The sequence below is a fragment of the Eptatretus burgeri genome, chromosome 4, assembly GCF_056783735.1.
Source record: "Eptatretus burgeri isolate ZD-2024b chromosome 4, Ebu_testis_v1, whole genome shotgun sequence".
Taxonomy (NCBI): domain Eukaryota; kingdom Metazoa; phylum Chordata; class Myxini; order Myxiniformes; family Myxinidae; genus Eptatretus; species Eptatretus burgeri.
Genome location: NC_140964.1, coordinates 118,017,985 through 118,033,605, shown reverse-complemented (window position 1 = coordinate 118,033,605; position 15,621 = coordinate 118,017,985). Strand labels below are relative to the sequence as shown.

General features: G+C 41.2%; 1 protein-coding gene across 2 annotated transcripts in view; it reads right to left on the bottom strand.

Moving 5' to 3' along the window:
- Positions 1 to 15,621, bottom strand: part of MOXD1 (monooxygenase DBH like 1) — a 72,174-nt gene that overhangs the window by 41,264 nt on the left and 15,289 nt on the right. For both annotated transcript variants that reach the window (XM_085879836.1, XM_085879838.1), the window contains exons 3-4: positions 5,168 to 5,335; positions 3,946 to 4,029 (exon numbers count right to left, since the gene is read on the bottom strand). In XM_085879836.1, the coding sequence (XP_085735962.1) occupies positions 3,946 to 4,029; positions 5,168 to 5,335 (252 nt within the window). The remainder of the gene's footprint in view (positions 1 to 3,945; positions 4,030 to 5,167; positions 5,336 to 15,621) is intronic.

Sequence of the window (15,621 nt, the reverse complement as noted above, 5' to 3'; positions counted from 1 at the left end):
TCCACCCACTCCATCTGCTTTACTCGCCTGCTAGATCCACCCACTCTGCCTGCCTGACTCACCTGCTGGATCTGGCCATTCCACCCGCATTACTCGCCTGCTGGATCTGCCCACTCTGCCCGCCTTACTCGCCTGATGTATCCACCCACTCTGCCCGCCTTACTCGCCTGCTGGGTCCGCTCATTCCACCCACCTTACTCGCCTGCTGGATCCGCCCACTCTGCCGCCTTACTCGCCTGCTGGCTCTGCTCATTCCACCCGCGTTACTCGCCTGCTGGTATCCGCCCACTCCACCTGCCTTACTGCCTCACCTCTTCCTTGCCTGCGTGATACACCCACTCTCTGGACCGGTGCATGCATTTCCACGAGCTCCGGCAGAGTAATTAGCAGGAGACAATGTGCCGACTCTCAAGGAGGGATCACTCAGCAGAGCGACCCCCAAAGTGTACTGGGTAGTGCGGTCGGCCGACCGTGCAAGGTATTGCGAGGCCATGAGCCCTCATCTCCTCTCCTTCCTTCTGATTATCTCATCTAAATCGGGTGTGTGTGTGTGTGTGTGTGTGTGTGTGTGTGTGTGTGTGTGTGTGTGTGTGTGTGTGTGTGTGTGTGTGTGTGTGTACACGTGCTTGTAATGGTGCAAGAAGTTCAAAGGGACGGGAGGAGGTCGAAGATGATCCACGGTCTAGAAGACCTTCAACAGCGGACAACATCAAGCGTGTGAATCAGAAGGTATGCGCAGTTCATCGACTCGTGGTGCAGAAGATTGCTGAAGTACTTTCCTTCAACAAGGACACTGTCTGGAGCATCGTCACTGATATACATAAATACATATACATTTCCTGCATATAAACACACACACATACATATATATATATATATATATATATATATATATATATATATATATATATATATATATATATATATATATATATATATATATACATACATACATACATACATACAGGGTGTCCCAAAAAAATTGTACTCACATTTTGGCTCCTCATAACTCATTGAATTTTTCATTTATTTTCAGATCAAATTGACCATAATAATGGCAGAAGTACGACTAGGTTTTGAAGAAAGAAAATTTATCATAAAGTGCTACTAGAAGCACGAAAACTTCATGGAAGTACAAATACAATTTAGAAGACATTTTCACAAAGATCCACCAACACGACGCACCATTGCTCGCATCCGAGATGAGTTTGAAACATATGGAACTGTGCATGACGTCCATAAGGAGTGTTCAGGAAGACCACGGTCATCAACTACCCCCGCAAAGGAAAATCAATTGCTGGAAACCCTCCACCGATCCCCACGGAAATCTGTATGACAAATGGCTCGTGAGACAGGAATCCCAAAATCAAGTGCCCATCGCATTTTGAAGCGAATTAATTGGAAAAGTTACATTCCAAAATTAATCCACGCTCTAAATGAAGATGATCCTGACCGGAGAGCTGAATTTTATGAGTGGTACCTGGGCAAATGCGAAGAAGATGCAGCGTTTCCATCTAAAATTGTTTGGAGCGATGACGCCAGCTTCAAGTTAAATGGCTCAATTAACCGACACAATTGCACCTCCTGGGCTCCTGAAAATCTGCATGTTACTATGAAACACCATTAAAACTTACCAGGGGTTACTGTGTGGTGTGGGATATCAGCATTGGGCATCCTAGGATCGTTCTTTTTTGACCAAACTGTCACTGGGGATGTTTACTTAAACTTGCTGCAGGAATCCGTCGGTCCACATGTCGAAGAGATATTTGGTGATGAAGAGATTTACTTTCTGCAAGATGGAGCACCTCCGCACTACCACCGTGATGTAAGTGCCTATCTTGAAGCAACTTTTCCGAACAGATGGATTGGGTGAAGAGGTAGTGTTGAATTCCCTGCGTGTTCCCCAGACCTCACTCCAATGGACTTCTTTTTATGAGGATACCTCAAAGATAAGGTTTACGGCTCAAAACCAGCAACAGTCGATGAGCTGAAAGAGGAAATTGAAAGACAATATCTTGCAGTTCCAAATGAAATGATTCGTAATGCTGTTGAATCCGTTGGTCCGCATTATCGGCTGTGTTTGGAATGTGATGGTCATCAGTTTGAACATTTGTAAACATGCATATATCCATTTATACATTTAACCATTAATCTTGTTTCTAAGTCAATAAACAATGCATTTATTATCATTTAAAGAGTGAGTAAATTTTTTTTGGGACACCCTGTATGTGTATGTATGTATATATATATATATATATATATATATATATATATATATATATATATATATATATATATATATATATATATATATATATATATATATATATATATATATATATATATATATATATACTGTATATATGTGCGTGCACACATATATAGACATAGTACAAGGTCACACGACCCGTCCAGGATGTGTCCAATAGCCATGGAGACAGACTGCATAGGCAGCACCAATGCTCTGCACAGAGTTTGGTCCCAATGGATGGATGGATACACACACTAAGTGTATAAAACATTAGGAACGCCTTCCTAATTCTGAGTTGCATCCACTTTTGCCCTCAGAACAGCCTCAATTTGTCAGAGTATAGATTCTACAATTTGTCAAAAGTGATCCACAGGGATGTTGGCCCATGTTGACTCCAATGCTTCCCACTGTTGTGTCAATTTGGCTGATAGTGGATCTCAACTCCAAATAGCTTGTTCCATCTCATCTCAATTGGATTGAGATCTGGTGAATGGGCAGGCCACTGCAGGAAGCTGAATTCACTGTCGTGTTCGTGGAACCATTCCTGGACAATCCAATCCCAGCCTTGTGGCATGGGGCATTATCCTGTTGATGAAATCCATTCACAGATGGATACACTGCTACCATGAAGGGATGCACCTGATTGGCAATGATGTTCAGATTTCCTGTGGCATTCAAGCGTTGCTCCACTATTAACAAGGGGCCCAGATGTGTGCCATGAAAAAGAAAATACACCCCACACCATCACACCACCACCACCAGCCTGCAAGGTTAACACATAGCATGATGGATGCATGCACTCATGTGGTTTTCCCAATACCCTAGTCATCCCATCAACATGAAACAGCAGGAATGGGATTCAACAGACCAGGAAATGTTTTTCCAATTCCCCAGTGTCCAGTTTTTTTCTTCCTTAGTCCACTGCAACTGCAGGTTCTTGTTTTCTTGCTGAAATAATTGGAATGCTGTATGGTCTTCGACTGCTATACTACATTTGTGTCAAGGTACGACGAGTTGTGCATTCCTTTATGGGTCTTTCAGCACCATTGTTTCCCTGGACTGTCAGTTGACTAACTGTAACCCATCTGTTGCTCTTCACTATTCGTGTCAGCCTACTTTCGCTTCTCTCATCAATGAGCCATTTTGGACCACTGGCAGGATGTCAATTGGGTGGTGGACAATTATTGATACACATGGGAAACTGTCGAGCGTGAAAAACCCAACAGCGTCGCAGTTCTTGACACACTCAAACGAGTGTGCCTGGCACCTACTACCATACTCTATTCAAAAGCATATTTTGTCTTGCCCATTCACCCTCTGAATGGTACACACACAATCCATATCTCAATCATCCCAAGGATTAAAAATCCTTCTTTAACCTGTCTCCTCCCCTTCATCTACACTGATTGAAGTGGATTTAACAGGTGCAATCAATAAGGGATCATAGCTTTCAACTGATCAGTCTACTTCATGGAAAGATCAGGTGCTCCTAATGTTTTGTACACACACACACACACACACACACACACACACACACACACACACACACACACACACACACACACACAATATATATATATATACATTCAGTGTAATCATCTATCCATGAATAGGCTTTGTTTTTGAGTGTTTCATGCCAGGATGGGTGGAATAGGAGAAACAATTCTTTTGTTTTTACTACTTTGTGCTCTTACCTTCACAAGGTGGTGTTTTGTGGTGATATTTGGCAACATAAACATTGTACAAGAGTAGACTGTGCTCTCTCCAGGAATTTTGTACTGCAAGACACAAATGGCTGAGTTACAGAGATGCAACAATTTTTTAATTAGATTGAATTCCATTTGTAAATGAATAATATTGTACTTTAGGAAATAAACCATGACTTATTATTCCTGGAATAGTTTTTGTCATTTTCAGTAAATTTCATAATCAAGCCTTATCCCACTCCTATCAACCACATTTCCCCTTTATTCCACCTTCATTTCACTCCTTTCCATAACACATTTTTTCTCTACAGTGACTTGGTAGTTGCATGGGCATAGCCTTGTTGCATTTTCCTCATTGATGTAGGTTTAATTCCCATGACTGCTCAGCAGAAATTTCTGCACCCTGCGATGGAGTTGTGACCAATTCAGGATAAATTCCATTCTTGAAGAGTTCACGACTTGTCATAAGTTCCCTGGCAATCTAGTAAGAATACTGGCTCACCCATCACCGCCATTTCTCCACTATAACCCATTCTCTTCCTTTTTGAATTTTCTCATCAAGCTCTTCTCCTTTCCATATAGAAGATAATGACGGGCTGAGCTATTTAAGCGTAAAAATACATTCCAAAGTCTATTTGAGACACCAAAAATGAGTAGGAAATCTACTTGGATTTTAGATAAAACTTGAATTCCAACATTCTGTTCCATTTTCTGAGTGGTTCTACAAAAAAGTGATGTGGTTATAATATGCATGACTGAATATATATCATCATTTAAAACTGTTTGCATAATTTTTGATCTGTCAAGGCTTAAGGACAACGACTACTTCTGAAGTTAATGGTAAGTTGCAAGTCATGTGTAAGCTATACCTTATATTAGTTTTTACGATCAACATAGTTCACGTTTTCCTTCTCTTTATTTAATAAGCATTACAAGTACTAAACGATTCTTTTGCAAAATAACAAATCATAATCATGTGTGTTCTAAATAAATCCTGCACCAACAATAATTGTATGATCATAACTATTCCAATCAAAGGAAAACATCACAACAAAATTAAAAAAAAAAAATTTGTAACACTCCATAAAGGGGAAGCAAAAAAAGTTCAAAAAATGTTTGAAAAATAATCTTGGATCATGCTTTCATATTTAAACTGCAGTAAAGAAAAAAAAACAACTTGAAAGAACAGACAAGATGAAGCAATTCTTACCTTCTGAGACAATAGGTCTTCTGTTTTCACATTGTCAGGAACTGTGCTTTCTTTTGGAACATAAGCCAACAGGTAGAGAGACTTTGTGCCTCTGTTTTGATTTGTATGTCCATGGCACAGCAGAATCTCTGTCTCACCAAATGCAAAAATAACTCTGGAAGTGTCTGGCTATTAAGAAAAAAAGAGAGAAATATTTAACAATGTGCTGGGAACACACACATATCTATCTATCTATCTACATATATATATATATATATATATATATATATATATATATATATATATATATATATATATATATACATATATTTATTTATGTGTATATACATATATACTGTATGTACACACATATAGGTATATTTTCAGAAGAAATAGTCCAAATAATCAAGTAGATGTATATATATATATATATATATATATATATATATATATATATATATATATATATATATATATATATATATATATATATATATATATATATATATATATATATATATATATTCGTGTTCAGGCCGATTTACACTGACATGTAGGGATAGCCGAACAGTTTTCACTTGGAGGCAAACAGCCGAGATCCTTGGAGATTATGGCACTTGCGGGATGGGAAACACCTTGACGCCCACCATGGGGCGTTTACCATAACGGAAAAACATGGATTTATCCTCGAACCCACAACGTACAAACAAACACAAGGAATTTGAACAAATAATAGTTTGATAAACATAAAATCAATGAGTTAGAATGGAAATAAATTAAGAATGAAAATGAAATGTGAGTTAAAACTAAATCCTAATTGAGACGTCTCCACTCAATCAAAAAATAGACAAGGGGAGAGATAAAAATATAATAAACTCCTCCCGTTATGCTTGTGTCCAGAGATGACCTTTAGGAGCCCCAAAGTCATCGAGCCTCAAAGCCAGTGCACGGGAAACCTCACCAAAATGGCGCAAAGTTGCTCCTCGCGGCTACAAACATGAGGTAATGCCAGGGCTCACAAACCACCATACAGTTTCCTCTCATGATCCAATATGCCGACCCCACTTCTCTCGCAACACCAGGCCTGCTCACAGCAAAGGACGCTGCCTTTTTCCTTGATCATACAACTAGGCGATTTCCGTGGCTCCAAGATAAGGCCAAGAGATGCGCTCTTCCTTCTCTGTCCCTCTCATCAAAGCGTCCAAACTTTGCAACCCAGCCGAGCAGTCAATGGCTAGCATCTCTCTCCAAGCAAGTGAGCAAATTCACATCAGCAAGAACAACAAGAATCCCACTGCTATTTTGTCATGCCGAGAGGGACCAGACCCTCAGGCTTTGCTTCCAACCGCCCTCTTGTCTCTCGAGTACCCTTTTTCCTTCTCTGACATCACCCCAACCAATCAACAGCCTTGAGAGTGTGGCCTGCCGGTACGAAGCCGGGAAGGCTGGGTTTTTGCCTGCTCAGAAATGTTCGGCTCTGTTGTTATTGTTGTTTGAAGAATGTGGTTCCTTTCTTTAGCCGGCATTGTAAATGCAAAAACGTAGGAAAAGTTCACGGGGGCAATCACATACTGGGAGAAACTTGCCTTTGACCCTACGGAGTTAACATAGCATCACCCCTGTGTGGTGACACATAAACAATCTTAAGGTCACAGTTTTCCTGACTTAATTTACATCGATATGTCTCCTACCCTTTCATGGACCATGCTGTACTGTACAATCCCACCTTTACGATGAAATTCTTCCATCTACACCCACAAACGTAACAATATATATATATATATATATATATATATATATATATATATATATATATATATATATATATATATATATATATATATATATATATATATATATATATGGTATACTCATATATTGAAGAAAAAAACGTTGGTGTGTCTGTTGTGAATACGTTTCTTATTCACACTTCATCTGAAAACATACTAACGTTTCTGCAACACTTACAGAACCCTTATTCAATCACTTGCCAAGATGATACCTCAATATTTAATAACACTGATTATATCAGTAAGTTAAGACAAGGTGAAGGGCAATGAAAAAATAAAGCAACAGTTGCAAAAGCAATCATTTATACTTTCTGCTCACCACCCCATGTCCTTTTGATCCAGCCCACCACCCACACGACCTGTCCCAGCCTGTACTACCCTGCCCCCTGCCCACATGAGTCTACCCTCTATTCCCCATCCCCTTAGCTCCTATTTATATTAATTCCCGAATAGTATGGACCTCTAACCAAACATCTCCAGACATATTTATGAATCTATTCCAGATATTTTGTGTTTCACAGAAACGTATTGCTCTCACAGAATGTCCCTGATTCTCCAATGTCTCGACCTGGTTATTCATTTTTAGCCATTATTCCCCAACAAGATGGCTGAAATAGAGATGAAAGTTGATACAGAAAAATCCAGATATTGCTATGATTGTAGAAGTTACACTAAAATGTAACAGAATAATAAGAACAGAAGCATCATGCATCGGTATACGAGAGCAGTGGCGTATTGAGGAAAAATGATGCTCAGGGCGAGATGTCAAATTTCTGCCCTCTCATAACTCACATGCTGAATTCAACACAAAGCCCAATGAAAAAAGTTGAATACAAATCAAATTAGTTACAGGACATTTGCAAGTAAACAGATAAAAGTTTGTTTAATTGTTCACTGGAAATTAATTTGTTTAACTGTAAATTAGAAAGCAAACAAGAAATTTTGAAGACCATAACGTTTGCAGATCTGCCATTACCATTCCTTGAAAACAATATTGGATAGTGAAAATTATGGATTTTTAGCAAAAAATTGTGGAAATTATGTAAAAAAATTGAATCTTTGATAAATTGTATAAAAATTTCAAATAGCAGAAAAAAGAAGACATTGTCAAAGCTTTTTCTCTTGAAGCTCGTCAGGACATGCGCAAGAATACCAGATATGCAGACACAAAATAAAACAATTTATTTGTTCGGACTATTGGGGATTGGTTCTTTGGACTGTTACTGACACGAACATACACATCATAGGCTTGAGGCACTGAGGAAACCCATGACCTCCCATTTTCCAATGGATTCAGGTCAGAACAGATGCAGTGTTTGCACATAATCTTTTTATTTGCAAAGAACAGGAGCTCGTGTGTGTATAAATGTGGCTTCAAGAACACATAAATGTGCTTCAGTTATGCACACTTGCCACAATCTGGAACAGTTCAGCGTGATAGTCCTGGGCACATTTGGGATTGTTCAGGAGGTGCTGATCAATGGCAGAATCACTTTGATCAGGCATTCTTGTTGGGTTCTTACATGTACGGGATGGTTGTGTACGACCAGTCTTCAAGTTGTTCTGGATTGCCAATGGAATGTGCTGCTTGATCTGTTCCTCCAGTCTGAGTGATGTGCGACCTACGTACTTGACATCACATCAGCACTGAAGTTCATAAATAATATTGTTCAGTTTTATGATAGGGAGCACATCTTTCTGGACTGAGTGGAGGAATTTCTGGGTGGTAAAAATCACTAAAGCACATTTACGTGTTCTTGAAGCCACATTTATACACACAAGCTCCTATTCTTTGCAAACAGAGTATGTGCAAACATTGCATCTGTTCTAACCTGAATCCATCGAAAAATGGGAGGTCACGGGTTCACTCAGTGCCTCAAGGTCATGATGTGTATGTTCGTGTCAGTAACAGTCCAGAGAAACAATCCCCAATGGTTTGAATCAATAAACTATTTCATTTTATGTCTGCATATGGAATTCTTGCGTGTGTCTTGACGAGCTGCCAGATGAAAAGCTTCAACAATGTCTGTTTCTTTTTTCTGCTATTTTGAAATTTTGTATTACCAAACGTTTATTCATGTATAAAAATTGGCACAAACATATTTAATAAGATGCCAGAACTATTCCAAAAGCATAAATGCAATGCGACTTCCGGGTCATTCCATGTCAAATCATCAAAGAATCTGCCGTCATCTCTCAGATTTTTGTAAAACTTTGGGAACCAATTGGGACCCATGGAAAACGGCAAGAACTCAAATATTTTTGCTAACAGCCTCTTAATTAGTGAGATACAGACTAACGAACTTTGGACTAATTAGCATGACGTCGCGAATTCAAATGGCCATATCTCTAAAAGTATAACACCTAGAGAGCTGGTTTTGGTGTCATTTTAAAGGTATTTTCATGCCCTATGAATTGATCTGGGTAACATTTTCCTACCTCCAACCACAAAAAAGTTATCACAAAATATAAACTTCAATCGTGAATCCCCAAAAAATGTGTTCTTCAAATTTCCTCAAATTCATTCCAGAGGTACCTTATGATGTCAAGAAGCTTCCACATAAATTTTGTGATGGGCACTCCAATAGTTTCTGAGATATGAGCAATAATGTACATGTACGTATGGCATATAGGTTCGAAAATCAGCATTTGTCATGTATTATATTCCTCATCCTCACGTTAGCAGAAGAAAAAAAAAAGAGAAGAAAAATAACTGCAGAAGCAAGCTCAGCATGCTAACCCTGCAAAGAGGGAAGCAGAGAGAACAAGAGCTCCACGAAGATGATAACTTATCGATCACGGGAGAATCTCGATATTGGGGGGGATGGTACTTTTACAAATATGACTTTTCAAGATTTTGCTTCGATGGTGATCAGAGCAAGACCCTGAGGTCATGTGACTTCTCCTCTCTTTGAAGTGCCATGTCGCATTAACCCACCACCCTTCGGTCTTCAAAAGGGGAATTCTGCCATTTTGGAAGCAAAATAAAGAAGTAAGTGTTTTATCCGACAGGATTTCAAAGAAAATAAAGAATATAAATTTTCAACCTTTAAAAATTGTGCGAATAAATTCTGCTTTTCTTGGTCGTATCCTTTTCTCATTTATTCGTACGACATCAACTACCCAGAGATTAATTAGGCACAAGGTCATGATAACTCTGTTAACAACCACCAAGCTCGATGTTTTCTGACAACTCCAGAGGATTTATTCCTATAGAAACATATCAGCTGCACAAGACACAGCGGTACAGGACCCCAATCTCCTAGACCTAGTTATTTCCTACATTCCTTGAGTTAATATCGGATATGGCATTAGTCCTCCCCTTGGACGGAGTGACCACTGCTGTCTGAATTTTAGTTTCAATGGGGAAAAAAGCAAATACCAAGACAGTGGGGAAAAAATCAATGCAACTCTAACAACGGAAGGTAGAAGGACATGACTGCTCATCTTGGGAGAATTGACTGGCAAGGGAAGATTGAATGTAACTGTATCCAAACCTGGAACCTCTTTGAAAGTAAGCTAAAGGAAGCATTATTGCTGTTCATCCCACAGAAATTGAGGAAAAAGTCAAGAATAGGAAGTATCTGCATGACTCGGAATGCACTAGCCTTAAGCCAGAAACAACACAGGGTAAGGAGTGAATATGTCACCACAAAAACAAATGCAGCTTACTCTACATACAAAAACATAAGGAATGAACTTTTAATCACCAAACAACACTTGAGTAAAGAACTTGAAAGAAAAATTGTAGATGATTTTAAAAGAAACCCGAAGGACTTCTGGAGGAAGGTAAATAGCAAACTAAGAGTGAATAGAGGAATTAACAACCGAATCAAATACGTCATTGCTGTTTCCTCTGATAGAGAAAAAGGGAACTTTTAAATATGGCCTTCAGCAAGTTTTTTACTGTCAAAAACCAGAACTACATTCATGAAATCAATCTCCAGTATGGTGGCCAAAAGATAATAGATGTTGAAATAACCCCAGAGCTAGTAGAGAAGAAACTCTCTCTGCTGAATGATAATAAATCAGCTGGGTCAGATTATATACACGCCCGAGTTTTGAATGAAACTGCAGAAATCATTGCCCTTCCCCTATATATGGTCTTCCAGAAGTCTATTAACCCTAAATAGGTGTACCGCTGGGTATACCCATCCAAAGAGAATGGGAAAACCCAGGGGTACACTTTCTTTTCTATTTTTGAAAACACCATCAAGACTCGTATGAGAGCTAACAAACAGAACGTACAACAAGGGGAGCAGGAGACAAGAGGGGTGGGACAGGGAAGGAAAAAACATTGGGGAACAGAAACACGAGGAGATCTGTGGAAAGGAGGGGAATGGGGTGGGGTACATGGGGTAAACAAGATGGACACCACAGGGACTTTCAGGAAGGAAAGCAGTGAATTTGAAGGAGTGTTTGGGGTGGATTAGCGGGGGAAGAAAATATGGTGGTTTTGGATGGGGGAAGATAGGAGATGGTGGTGAACAGTTGTTTTGAAGACCTGGAGGGAAGACTGGGATTGAAGAGAGTGTGGCAGTTCGTTCCAAAGGCAGGATGAAAGATAAATGAAAGAGTCAAAGTGAGCAGTGATTTTTTTTTATTTTAGTGGTTTTACCAGAAGGGAGTTGCTGGCAGACCTGGAGCACCCTGCAGAAATATGGGGGGGGGGGGACATATCTCAGATATAGCAGGTTGGGTGAGGCCGGAGAAGAGACAATAGAAGACAAAAAGACCACCAACCTGCATGCGGAGAGAGAGAGTGAGAGACCCAAAGACTCAGGCTCATCGCCGGAGATACCAATGATCCTAAATGCCTTGGTTTCCACAGCGTGAAGCCAAGAAAAGTGAGAGGTGGGAGAAACAGCCCAGAGTGAAGAGCAACACTCCATCAGGCTGCAGACCAAAGCTTTGTCTGTGGTCAGGAGCTCAGGTGTGCAAAAGAGACTTTGTACAAAGGAAGATGCCCAGTTGGCGACTGGCTTTGGAGGCCAGCTTGGAAATATAGCTTTCCCAGGAAAGATGATGACAGATAGTGAGACTCAGTAGCTTGAATAAAAGGACTTCTTCAAGTGGATTGTTGAGAAAGTAGATGGGGGGGGGGAGGTTCCAGATGATCCTTTCGGAGAGACATCGTGAGAATGTGAGATTTGTCAGGGTTGAAAGACATGTTCCACGTGTTGGACCAGCTTGTGATTTTATCTGGATCTGCAAAGAGTGAAGAGGCTGCTGCTTGCCGATCTGAGGGATGACAGATAGTATGGCAGAGGGTGGAGTCATCAGCAAAGAGATAAAGAGGATTTTCCAGAGTCAGAGAGATCATTGATGAAAACCAGAAAAAGAACAGAGCACAGAACACTACCTTGAGGAACTCCAGCTTGGTCATAAAGAGAGGATGAGAGAACCCAATGAAGGGCCACATGTTGGCTGCAATAGTAGAGGAAGTCTGCGAGCCATGAGTGAAGATGTCCTTGGATGCCATAGGAAGAGGGTTTGGTGAGCAAGGCAGGGTGCCAGACCGTATCGAAGACAAGCGATATGTTTCGGGAGTTGGCTCTGATTTCATGTCTGGCATTGAGGCTGTCCATCCATTCTTGAGAGAGTAGAAGCAGAATATCCAGGGTCGAGTGACCTGGACTGAATCCAAAATGATGATCTAAATAAAGCCATTGGAGAAGAGGAAGGATTTAATGTCTGAAGCGATAATGGATTCCATAACCTTGCTGATGATTGGGGGAAGGCTGATTGGTCTGTAGTTGCAGGGATCTGTTTGTGAACCTTTTTATGCAGAGTGCTAATGTTTGCTGATTTCCAAGCAGATGGCAGATGACCTTGAGCAAATGAGAGTGAATGGAACAGAGAGAGGGTGAGCAAGAGCAGCAGAGCAGGTTTTTAGGACATGTGGGCTGATGCCGTCTGGACCGGTTGCAGAATCTGAGTCGAGGTTTGACAGCAAGCTCTCCACCTTGTCAGGAGAAAAAGACACAGAGTCCAGGAACAGCTGTGTGCGACTGGGTAAGGTGGGTACATGAGGAAATGGGTTTGGGACACAAGATTTAGAAGCAAACACAAGATTTGCATTCAGCCTTTTCACGTGCAGTGCCAGCTGTGCAGCCATTTGATGTGACAGAAGGGATGGATGGGGAACATATACCAGAAATAGACTGAATTAGATGACCCAGGATTTGTAGGAGGGAGATAGGTTTGAGAGTTCAGACTTGAGATGAGAAAGATGTTATTTTTTGGCTCTCCTGAAGGTAGACACACAGTTGTTCCAAGCTTAGTGGAAGGAACTGATATTGCCTTGAATTGGAAAAGGCTTCCATGAGGTGAAGGAAAGTTGTTTCAAGACAACTGCCTCTCCACAAGCTTCAGTGTACCATGGGTGGAAGGAAGGGTATGACAACTTAAGATGCCATGGGATAAATCTGTGCATGAGAGAGATCAAGTGTCTTTGAAAAAAATTCCCAGGATGAGTTGATGTCGGAGGAGATAGAGATGAGAGACCAGTCCAGAAGTTTGATGGCTGCTTGAAGTCCCTGCCAGTTGGCCTGAGTGAAATTCCAGACTTGACGGCACTGAGGTAGTCTCTAATAACTGCCAGAGAGATGTCGACTTTGACAAGCAAGTGGTCAGATGAACCGATTGGAGCGGAGAAGAACAGCAGATACTTTCAGGGAAATTGGTCAAAATGAGAAACAGAAGAGATGGAGTACCTTTGGTTGAGATCCAGGTCAGGAAGTTGACAGATTACGTCAGTCCCAATGAGTTACAGAAGTCTTTTGCTGAAGTGCCATGACAAGTGAGAGAAGTATTCACACCAAGCCAACTGGTATGATGACTGCTGATGTTACCACATATGTGGAAGAGAAAGTTGGGATGAGAGGATAGAAGTTGGTCTATGTTTTTGGAGAGCGAGATGAAAATAGAGTCATCACTATTTGGTGGACAGTTCAACACACATAAACATGAGGTAGGAGAGGAGGGGAAGCCGTAGCTCAAGGTATTCCTGGGATGTGGGGGAGAGAGGGCAGTGCATGTTGAGTGAGGAATAGAGTCTTTGATGAAGAGAGCAACTCCGCCACCAGTACAAGGCTCACGTCTGTCATATCGCAGGAGGGAATAACCAGGGAGAGACACTGGGGAGTCAGAGACGTCTTGAAGGAGAAAAGTTTCTGGAAGGCAAATTATGTCTGATTTGTCAGTATCAACTTATATGGAAAGATCTGTCAGGTTTGAGCGAAGGCCCCAGGTGTTTGATGTCCACACTGTTCAGGAAGAGGGAGGGGGAGGAGGTCTTGGGTGCAGGGGAGGGGAGGGGGAAAGGTAGGATGAGGGAGGGGGGCAGGTAAGAAGAGTTTTTGAAAGAGTGTGGTGGATTGCAGAAGAGCTTGGGGAGAGTGTCAGATGAGGAGGAGAAAAGGCTCGGTGGTGATGGGGTGAGATGCAGTGGGGAGTAAAAAGAGAGGGGGCAGAGGGTAGTTGAAGATTGGAGGAGCTGGAGTGGTGAAGTGAAAGACAGAGGGAGGGGGAAGGAGCCACATTTTTGGATGTGAGGGGGGGCAACTTTGGGAAGGGGTTGTGAGGGGGTAGATTGGAGGGAGAGGGTTGGGAAGGGAAAGATAAGGGAGACGGGTGAGGGAGGGGAGGATTTGAAGGAGAAGGGAGAAGTGGTAGTTTTTCAGAAAGATGAGAGGGAAGCTTGGAGGGGAAGAGTTTGAAGGTTGCTTTGAGAGGGAGGGTTGAGAGGGAAGCTTTGAGATGGAGGGGAAATGATGAGAGCAGACACAGCCAAGGTGCAGGAGGGCGATGGGAGAGTTTGGAAGAGGTGAAGGATGAGACTTGGTACTGGTATGGTAAAGAAGGGAGTGGGCAGAGGGAGGTACAAGATTTGAGGGGTTGGGAAGAGGGGAGGGGGTGTGCTGAGAGAAAGGAAGGAGCATGCTTGTGGTGATGAGTGTACTGACTGAGAGTGCGAGATATCTGTTGGGTTAGAATGGAGCCCACAGATGTTGGAACACCACACAAGGAGGTGATACTGAAGCAGAAGACAGTTAAGAGGTTCCAAAAGTGAAGGTAGGATGAGGGGCAAAATGGGAGGGGTAAGGAGAGGGGATAACAGGTGAGGGGTTAGGAGGAGGTAGATTTAGGTAAGTGGGGTGAATTGGCACTGAAGTTGGAAAAAATGGATGATTAATGGTACATGAACATGCATTGCAAACTGGGTTTTTTAAATTTTTGATGTCAGAAATGTGGTTGAAGACATTATACGAGGGGTGCAATAAAGGTGATTCAAGAGAATGGAGAAAAGAAACGTTGTAACAGTGGAACATTTTAGACATGGGATGAAGGAAAGGTAGAATTGAAAACAGACTTTTGATGAAGAGAAAGAGTAGTGAATTATGATACAATACTGAGAACCACACGTGGGAAAGAGGAAGTTGTAACATTTTCAGAGACTTGAGGTTTTTTTTTTTCTTCATGAAGATTGTGTTCGATTCTTGTTTTTTTGAAGATTAGGTAAGATTAGGGAAAGGAAAGGTTGAAGAAAAAAATTGTGAAGGAATATGGTGAATGTTGGTTGGCAGAAGCAGTAGATCGGCATAAGGAGGAGGAAGAAAAGTCGGTACAGGAAGCCACTTGGTTACGTGGGGTATGATGTGAGGTAAAAGGTATTTTTTGTTG